The sequence below is a fragment of the Aegilops tauschii genome, chromosome 1 (assembly GCF_002575655.3).
Source record: "Aegilops tauschii subsp. strangulata cultivar AL8/78 chromosome 1, Aet v6.0, whole genome shotgun sequence".
NCBI lineage: Eukaryota > Viridiplantae > Streptophyta > Magnoliopsida > Poales > Poaceae > Aegilops > Aegilops tauschii.
In genome coordinates, this window is record NC_053035.3 from 6139084 (window position 1) to 6149445 (window position 10362).

The following is a 10362-nucleotide window of genomic DNA, read 5'->3' on the forward strand; positions in this document are numbered from 1 at the left end:
CGGAGATCGGCGGACGGCCACGGCGACGGACGGCGGCGACCTCGTGGTCCTCCCGACGGCATGGTGCTGGCCGTCTGGCCGTCTCCCTCTAGGTCAACACCTCTGAAATGTCTAGCCTGATCGATCCTTGTAGCACAGTTGGATTCCTATGAGAGTTGTGGACCGATCAATGACTCTGGATTGCATGGATTTGGCGGCCGGATTCAGGTTCCCGGCAGGCTTCATCCACACGGCGGTGTTTTAGACTCCTCGAACCCAAACATGTTTTCTGTAAAACCTATTCTTAATCAACAGAAAGCTTTATTAAATTTAGACAATGCATAGACCATCCGCTAAGAGCTCAAGAATAAAACCCGGAGGCGACTCCAACCACAAGTTTGTTGAATCAACAGGTTCATTCTGCGCTAGCACATGAACAACCATTTGGATTCCTATGATTGGATCGTTCGTTGGGTTGCTCCATGTGGCTTCCGTTTGCCAGCCGGTCTAATTAACCGACCGCGGATCCCGGCCGGCACGACGGCACGTTGATCGGATTAGGAGAGCTAGCTGGCTCCAACACTTTGCTCGGTTCGGCATGGCAACTGGAGCAGGAACTTCCGGAAAAGGAAAATGGGGATGCAAAGCTTAAAGCTGACTCTCAGTGCACGCGTGCATCGGAGCATTTTTTTTAACACCTCAAAATTGGTGCTTAAAAGATTTTGAATTTTTTTGACATGAAATATGCATGCATGTGGTCTTAGTACTTGTGAAATATGCATGCATGCATGCTCTTTGGTCGTAAGAATCCATTTTTTCTTTAACATAAAAAAGGGGCTCAATGTGCCCGTGCTCAAAAGTCACCATCCGGTCACTCACTCCCTTCCTAGAGCCAAGGCTAGACCGGAGGTCAGGAGCACTCGTCCGAGGGACCTATTAAGGCTCTGAGACTGTGAGTGTCGTGGGACTTCGGAAGAGACAACATTCCAAGTGTTCCCAGTGCTGAACACACCAACCTCAATGACTCTTTATTTATTTTAAAACGTCATTTTGTCACTTTGTGAATGTACGTCGACATTCGCTAGGTCATTGTACACACCCCTGTCTACTGCACACTAACCACATTGCTAATGGTACCCCTATTGAAAGTTGGTTGTTGAGCAACAACAGTTTCAACCGGACATCAAAGATAATCCAATTCACACAATTTGTTAGTTATTTGTTCTTACTTCATAAAAAAGCTATTTCTTCTCAGCATTAGTTAGGGTTCTATTCTGGGACTTTTGGCTGTGTTTTTGCGTTGATATATGTCCAGACCGTGTATTGAACATCACATATTTGCTGATTAAGAATACAAGGCTTGCATGTGAGACATGATACCGAGAGTTCCCTTATGTGTTCGCTCATAAGAACCTTGTGGGAACGTGCAAACTAGCACCTTGCTTTGGTCAATCCAGGATCTTTTATTGACGATAAAACGACATGGTATCATTGCAAAATGCAAGAAAGATATTACAAAGTTTGATTATTGTTGTCACAAGGCATACATTTTAAAATGTCTAATGACTTTTATTACATTCATAAAAGCAGCATAAAGTAACAATGCACAACAACTCCATCTCAAGCATAGATAGTCGATGTGGTTCATTTGGCCTCACTCCTTGGGGTCGCCATAGTAGTCGTAGCCGCCCCCTTCATCTTCATAGTACTCTAAGGTAAACAACAAAAAACATTGCTATGAGTATATTAGGTTCTCAACGCACACCCTCATGATAGAACTATATATTATCTACATGTAGCTTAAAAGGAAGGTTATAATCATAAAAGCATTTTATTTGCAGTATGATACTGGTTTTGAGAAAAAAAGAATAGACTACATGGCTCTATCTCCAACATAATACAACCTCCTCTTCTAAGGGTATCCTTGGTCGTTTATGTTCTCTTGAAACAGGCTTCCGTTTGCTTAATAGATAAAGCAAAGACCAAGTCATGCATTTTCTTATTTTGTTTACAAAACTTGAGCAAACACAAACATGTTTGAGTTCTAGGAAAACAATTTGCCAGATAATTTGGAGGGGGAGTATGAGATAATAGTTTTCATTTGGAGGGGGAGTATGAGATAATAGTTTTCGTTTCGCTATATATATTGTTTCGATTTTGCATATTTTGAGATAATAGTTTGCATTTTCACAAATTCACAAACTATGGTGGTACAAACATTTAAACAACTAATAGTATTGAAAACAATGCCGCAATGCATTACCATTTAGCTCGTGTCAAGAAAGATTCATGTGCCGTTCAACACGTGAAGACGGATATTCGAGTAATTTCGTATTTTCAGAGGTTAATTATACACAATTCTGGCATATCAGGATTGACTAGGCAGATAAAAATCATGAGAACGTCTGTTCTAAAGTCCACGTTTTGACATGCCCACTATGGTGCAGTACGGAATATGATGAAATAATGGAAAAGTGGGAACTGGTAAGGAATGTGAGGTCGAAACATGATGTTGAGCAAAGCAGCTATACCTTCACTAAGTTTGCCATATGGTACCTGTATCCCTGAAACAGTAAAAAAAGAAATTAATGTCAGCAAACTGATCAGGAACTAGTAAGGAATGTGAGATCGAAACATTCTGGCTTAATTAATTATACTAATTAAGAAATTCTTGACACCTACTTTATCCGTTCCATGCAAATAATCACAGAAGGTGAAAAGGGATGAGAAGTTGCTCTGACTGTGCTCCCCAACAAAGTGATGGTAGTCGTGGTATTCTGCTCCTCCATAGAACGGGATATAGTTTGTCGGATTGAACGGGAACTTAAACCTGCACGCAGTTCCGACACAGTCGATGTTTACGAGGTAATTCTTAATCCGTAAGAAGATTGTTGCATCGTCGAAGCCACTTCCCTGAAGGTAAGACTAAGAGCTGAGATTGATGACTTTACCCACTGTGGGTGTCGATGGCCTCTATCTGGCGTATTACCAACCAGAGCCAGAGGGTTGTCATGTGACATGGCACAATGGACGGGCCGACAAGGGAGGGTGCTCCAAGGATGAGCACATCGGACCAGTGCCCGTAGGGCGCGGCGAAGGCGATTGGCGCCGTGTACTCATGGTGGACGCGGTGGATGTTGTCGTATCCCCACTTGGCGTGCAGTAGACGGTGGATCCAGTAGCCGAGATAGTCATCCACAAGCAAGTACACCACCAGCTGCGCCACTGTCTCCCCCACGGACGGCAACGGAAGCCCCGTCCTGATGCCCGCCATCTGCCCATCGAGCACACAGCAAATGGATCAATACTACTCGTACTAATGTTCGGTATATATAGCAAGCATATGTAGTCTTTTTATGTGTCTTGATATTTGGACACTGACGGCAGGATAGGAGACGAGATGGAGCGGAGCAATGGTGACGAGCAAGAGGCCCATGGTGTCCATGTAGCACCGGAGGAAGGCGGACGGCGAGAGTTTCACCCGGGGCTGCAGCTTGTATCGCAGAGCGATGGACGGCGCGCCGAGCTCGAAAAGTGCGAGGGGGACCGACGACAGCGTGTAGACGAGGAGGAGCATGGGGACGATGTGGCAGTACAGGTAGTAGTCCGGCATCCCTGCCGAGTACCGAAACCACGCGCCCTCCGCGTAGGACATGGCCCGCCCCAGCGCGGCCTCCGCCTCAGCAGCCGTCGAGTAAGGAAGCATATCCACCCCTGAGACGGATTCTGGCTTCAATTCACTTCTTTCACTCTCTAACTTCCTGCGTACCCTTCGCGCTTATTAGCTTGAGTTGCCGCGGGTAGCTAGCTTTTGGTCCGGTTCTCCACTCATTTTATACTCAATATTACTACACCTACGAAAGCAACGTACGAAGAGTTACGTAACCTGCCTAACAAATCTATCGCCCCCCTGATTTTCATCCGTGTGGGCCCCTGCCACACCCTTCCATCCAATCCCAATCCTACACGTTGCCTGTTACGTAAATTCTGTACTTAACTTTTCCTAGGTGTAGCATTGCACTTTTATACTGGACGTTGATGTGGGCTACCGGTGCACACGTGAGCACAAAAATGAAAGCACGCAGTGAGAAGAAGATGAAGGAAAGTAGCTTCCGGAGCAGGAGATAATGTTGATGGCGAGCTTAGGTTTGCCTGGCAGAAAGCACTGTGTTACTACAACACCCGAGCAAACACGTGCCACAGCTATTCCACACACTCGCTGGCCATTTAGCGTGCCGTGGGGGAATGACTTTTGCCGGCATGGAGCAATCACAGCCACCTGTTTGTGCCATGGCTAATTGTTTTGGCGGCCGATGGTATGAAGATCTTTCTAGTTCACCCGATTAAGTTTTTGTCATATGTAGAGTACATCAGTGGTTATTAATCTTTAGACTTATAGTTACTTTGGTCACTAGATTTCGGTCTATCTATCGAAAAAAACTTTCTCCCCGCTTTATATATAAAGCAAACCGCCACAGGCTAACAAGGTCAATTTAAGCGTTGAAAGTGGAGTAAAATAATGTAGGCTATGCTTTACAAAGAACATACTAATGCTTCGCCGGGTGGACAGGCATGTGTTCTGCATCCACACATGGTCGATGATCGATTCCTGTTGGCCACATTATTAATTGTAGCTGCTAAACACACGTTGGAGACAAAAAAAAAATTGGTTTGATGAAACAAAAGAGTTTCAGACAAACATTAACATGGTTAAATATATTGTATTTTGACCTCGTTAGAGTATTAGGAGTTAAAATATTCGAATGTCCAAATTCATTTTAATATTTCGGATGATCAAATCCAAAATATAAGTTTCTACTTAGAACAAATAAGTTTTTGTGTTTCATGAAAATGATGAACCTGGTTGAATTTTTTTGGGAAAAAAAACTAGGATACTGAAATTTATGAAATGTTCAAGTGTTTATTAGGATCTTAATCTTGGTTTTCTTATAATTTTTTACCAAAATAAAAGTAGCTATAGATAAGCTGACAAAAATATTAAAGCCCTTCTGCAAAATAAAAATAAAAATATTAAAGGTGCAAACTTTAGCGCCAAATAATTTAATAGAGGTCGTGTTGGAGATTGCAGATTTCAGTGCTCCACATTTTTGTTTGATATGCCTTTATTTCCATTTGGTGCTTGGTTTGGTACCTGTCATGATCACTTGATGGTGTCACGAAGAAGATAATCACCTTCTGGAGATAGCGTAGTGCTAATTCCAGTGCACTCGAAAATAGGGCTGCTTGCGAGCTTATGTTTTGTGCATGTTTCACACCTGGCAAGATGCAACTAAACGTGGAGTACCTATCACAAATCACACTTCTTGCATGTCAAGCACATACGCGACAAACAACTCACACTCGGCAAATAGAAAACATATCACGCCTCTTCTATTCTGAGCCCTCGTGCATATCGGCCTCAGAAGGACAGCAGCTTCGTACTCTGTGTGAAGCAAGAGTTCAACTTTGCGTACCTACTGATTTTGTTGTGGCTAAAATTGCAGATTTTTTTCATGATAATATCTGTCTCATTTATATTACAAGGAACATTGTACAAGTCACGTACATATCAACCTAGCAGAACTGAAAAAATTGCACAACGTTAGCCTTTGCACAAAAGAACACCAGCCAATAAGTAAATCTACAAAAAAAGATCGAAGATACCTTTGAGCTTGACACCAACGCCCGTCACCTGCCTCTGGCACCACCACAACATCCACCATTGGAAAAAATGACGGATCACCTCCTCACCCGAGCTCGACGCGGCTCCATCGCTGATATGCGGCTTTGCGGATCTTGAAGGTGGCTTGCCAAAGGTGAAATCATTACCGTTAAACGAATCAAACCGGGACAACACCCTGGACACACCATCAAACTCCCGATCTGGCAACCCCACACGACTAAGATGTCGGAGGAGGAAACGATACCTGCTATCCACGTACCATGAACCCATCACATGATCCACCACTTGCAGATGCCGCCAATGCAGACTACAATCTGCATCCGATCCTAGACTATCTCCCAAGCTCCGCGCCGGCGCTAGAGCAAACGACGTCGCAAGAACGGATCCCGAGGACATAGGTCCACCACGAGTATGCCACCACCACTGCACCATCCTTACTTGAACATGCTAGATTCCAAATCCATCCCCAACCATAGGACCGATCGCATTTGTCGGAGTAGGATATGAAGAAACTTTATTAAGTGTCGCCATCACCATCGCCGAAGCCAAAACGACAAACATCCTAAAAACTAAACTACTTTGTCCTAAAACAATCCACACGCGTGGATCCGGTGACCCCCTTCACCACCAATGACTGAGGTCGTCGGCGGAGGAGAGCAGCCAGAGGGCGGTGGCAGAAGAAGAGCTTCGCGAGGGTAGGTGACATCGCCTTTTTTTCTTCTCTTCAAAGATAGAAAATGATACGGTTACCTTGTGGATTGCGATCTCCTTCGTCCTCAAATTGCAGATTTGATATGTCAAATTATGTGACAGCACGGAGGGGTTGTATGAAATTCAACAAGAAACATCGCCAGAGAGATAGATCTCCGGGGAACAACCACGCTTCCGGATTGAAAAATATGTCTAATTCTTTCTTTCTAAAATTTGCTGGCGCAAACACCTGCGCATCCATCTACAACCCGTTGATCTGTGTTGTGGTTTGAAAAGGTGTTTCAGCAGAAATTGCGTGAAAATGTATGCAAATTCGGAACGCTCTCAATACAAAACAATATTTTTTTTTTGCGGGTGACAATATACATGTTTAGGTTGTACGATTAATTTGCCCAGCCGTTCTTTTACGTTCGTTTTTCTATACGGAGGTTACATCTTCACGTCTTTTTAATTCCTTCTTTATTATCAACCAATTCTTCTTTCCAATCTTATTCGGCTGGTCATAATAAGAGTATCATAACTAGTATCATGTATGTCAACTAGGCAATTTTGATGAGGTGACATAGAATTAAATGAAGAAAGAGAGTATCATATTAGGGCATCTCCCACAGCTGTAAGATAGGTGTTGGTAAATTTGCCACCTAGGACATAGTGATGATGTGGCATGTAATAAATGTGGAGAGAGAGTAAAGTTGTATGTAGAATAGCCAACAAACTTTGCACAAGCTCTAAGGTGAAATAGAGAGCAAACACATTTATTTTCTCATCATCTATTGGATAACTTAGATACAACCTATTGGAGTAGTTGTATGATAGCTTGTTGGTTGATGAAATGGACATTTTACCAACAAGATTAACATACAATCTATTGGAGATGCCCGTATGATACCATATCATAATAAATTCTATACTACTATGTGTCATGTATGACAACAAATGAAACTATCTAAGATACTAGTTTATGATACTATGCATTATGGAGGTAGTATGTATATGATACTTTTGTATGACATGAGAGGTTGATATTTTAGTTGACCTCATTTATTATTTCTTAGCAGTACATCATTTGATACATTATCATGCCATAATACTGGAATGTCCTCTTTCTTCAATTAATAATAAGACCACATGTGAAATATTGAAATATTTCAGTTATTCCGCCGGTTGATGCCACCGTAATCTGCTGGTCCATAAGGAAGCACCCAATCTGCCAGGAATCCATTTTTCCTCTTGTGATTAATCCCCATGTCTTGACACAGCTGATCATTGCACAGGATGTGGACCTGTGCAATACACGACCGACGGAAGTGGGTTGAAGCGTACCGTTTCATATACTTATCCCACTCGATTATATTCTCCTCCATAGATTGGATACTAGGCAGACGGAAGCTCCCGTGAAGGAAGTGTGCCAACCACTTTGACCGTAGCTCGAACGCATGCAGGTTTGACACATTCTCGCAGTAGCCGATGATGGCTAACTGGGGGATCCTAGGATGGACACATTGCCTGCATGTATTGATCAAAATAGCCATTAATCGTAGTCCACTCCCATGAATTTAGAGATTTGCTTGCATGTGCAAAAAGTTTGTATTGTTTTGTATTCACATTAATTTCAACCTGAAATGTGGAACGATGCTAGACGGCGAGCCTGCTACAATATCTTTGAACATGGGTGATACGAAAATATCCCTCATCTTTTCATCACCTCTGTACCCGGTAGCAAAGATCACCACGTCGCTCTTTATTGGCGAGGGTTCGCCTTCTACAACAAGTCCTTGTCTGCAGAAGCTCATTTCCTTTGCTTTCTTGAGAACGATGCTGCCTTGGTCGACATTAGTGTAGAACTTGCCGGGTAGCAGCACAACCAAGCATGAGCTCATGGCATCGAAGAAGCTGTGGTCTGGCACCATGCCGTGCTTCTTCATGGGTACAGCCCATCTATAGTAGCTCTCAACAAACTTGGAGAACAACCATCTCTGAAACAATGCAGTCAAGAACATCAGAGTTGTTGTGGTGTAACTTGAATAATTGCTGAAACCCCGAAAAGAGGAGGTAAACCCAGAAGTCGATAAACTATTTCCTACTGGTATGAAGTATAGTTATGGTCATTACCAACGGTGATAACAACGTTGCCAGAAGGCCAAGGAGCAGCCCCTCTCCTGGCTTGTGAATTAGGAGTTTAGAAAACCGGTTGAGGTAGAAGAAAGAAATCGGGACACCCCATGCGTGGTAACCCGGGATGATCCATCGCTTCGTACGACAAATCATTGTGCATGGATACGTCGGACCTGCTCAAATTAACGTACAATTCGATGTTGCTTGTAACCAAATAATCATATTGTTCCAGCTTTTGCATGTAAATATAGAGGCTGGACAGGATATTACCATTCACATTTGCGCACCGTGTGGCAACGTCCAGAGCAGACTTTTGGTAACCGATGACAGTGACGAGCTTGCCTTTGATGAGTTGGGTGGCCTTTGCATTGTCCATGCTGGAGAAATCCATGGAGTGGATCACCGTGCCATCAAAGGCCTCTGGCCCTTTCCCCAGCGGGAAAGCGGGAATATTGGGCCTGCCACTGAATCTTCCGAGACAAAGAACCACAAAGTCGGCCACATGGATCTGTTTGTGCTTGTGCATGGCAGAAGTCATCAGAATTTACCAAACTTTCACTTAGATTTTACAGTAACCAAAATTTTATAATTGTTCACCTCAACATGGTCCCCGCGATGCACGGTAAGGCTCCACTCGCCCCGACCGCTGCCGAATGCCTCACCATTGCCGGCCCACTGATCCCACGTCATCATCTCCCCCTCGTTCACATCACTGGAGTACTCCAGAGCAGCAACCCGGCTGCCAAACCTGATGCACTCTAGCACGCCAAAGTGTCGCGCATACGAGCGCAGGTAATCCATGACCTGGTTATGGTCAGGGTACAAATCTGACACTCCCGGTGGCCACGGAAAGTCGGTGAACTGGTAATATGGCCGTGGGGTCTGAAGCCGCGTTGAGGCTAGCGTGTGCGCCCACACGCCACCGATGGCGTCTACGTCGGCCTCAAACATGACAGGACGGAAGCCATGCTCCAATGCGTGCTTGCACGCAGTAAGGCCGCTCACCCCGGCTCCGATGATGGCCACCCGCTTCTTCTCCATGGAAGTCATGCAGCTTTGTCCTCTTCTTTTCCCTTCAGAAATGTGAAACACTTGGCTAGTTAGTAGTAGTATGCTATGAGCCTATATGACTGACTTTATAGCTAGCTAGTCCATTTGGCTCTGTCTGGACTTGCCGTGATCCAACGGGACAGAATAACTATTTTCTCCCTCTTATGTATCTCTCCATCTTTTCTCTCTCTCTCTTTTGAGTTGCTCCGTCCACCCTTTGTTTTTAGACTCACCTTGGAGCTTATGGCTCCTATCTCTCTCGCCTCCAGCAGTCGGTGCGGGTACAGTTTAGGAGATTGGCTCATTCTTGTAGGATAAGTGTAGGCTTGTGTTTGCCTCTAGGGTGCCAGGCATTATGTCATGTAGGAGCTTCACTCCGACGTCGACTAGGGGCGAGCAGGGGTCATCTTCCATGGCAGATGAAAATGGTTGCGGGATCCAACCGAAGCTCCCCCAATAAGTTTATTGTCGCAGATCCCTCTTTCTACCCTTCTCACCGTAGTGGTAGAGAGGAAACATTGACACTTCTAGGCTCGGTTTGGGTGGTATCATGTCTGATTTGGATTTTCGGCGTAGGACCTGGAGCATGTGCAATGGCTCCATTTTGAGCTCTCCCCAGCGCTGCTTGCAGGGGAGCTACGGATCCCGTTGGTAACTTTGGTGTCCTCGCGGCCCATTGCCAGTCTATGTTGCACAGCTTGGCACTATTGGTCGAAGGGCAACCTATCGTTTCTAAACGCTAACTCCTGCAATTCCTCATGTTGGTACTACAAGGTCATGGTTGTGTCTTTGTGAAATTATCTTGTTGAAGGCATTGCTTAGAG

At 44.5% G+C, this 10362-nt stretch overlaps 2 protein-coding genes and 1 long non-coding RNA gene across 3 annotated transcripts; all 3 read right to left on the minus strand.

The window, feature by feature from the left end:
* Window positions 1-1069: 1069 nt before the first annotated feature.
* LOC109742913 (uncharacterized) lies at window positions 1070-2804 on the minus strand. The gene is made up of 3 exons (XR_012200162.1): window positions 2662-2804; window positions 2511-2543; window positions 1070-1689 (listed from the first exon to the last, which is right to left on the minus strand). It is a non-coding gene; the product is annotated as an uncharacterized lncRNA (long non-coding RNA).
* Window positions 2805-2926: 122 nt separating this feature from the next.
* LOC141020586 (very-long-chain aldehyde decarbonylase GL1-10-like) lies at window positions 2927-3685 on the minus strand. The gene is made up of 2 exons (XM_073503352.1): window positions 3362-3685; window positions 2927-3253 (listed from the first exon to the last, which is right to left on the minus strand). The coding sequence occupies exons 1-2, from the start codon at window positions 3683-3685 to the stop codon at window positions 2927-2929; spliced, it is 651 nt and encodes a 216-aa protein (XP_073359453.1).
* Window positions 3686-7521: 3836 nt separating this feature from the next.
* On the minus strand, window positions 7522-10141 carry LOC109742912 (probable flavin-containing monooxygenase 1). Its single transcript, XM_073506587.1, has 6 exons — window positions 10036-10141; window positions 9086-9561; window positions 8759-9005; window positions 8486-8661; window positions 8087-8349; window positions 7522-7879 (listed from the first exon to the last, which is right to left on the minus strand). The coding sequence occupies exons 1-6, from the start codon at window positions 10139-10141 to the stop codon at window positions 7522-7524; spliced, it is 1626 nt and encodes a 541-aa protein (XP_073362688.1).
* Between the last annotated feature and the right edge of the window lie 221 nt (window positions 10142-10362).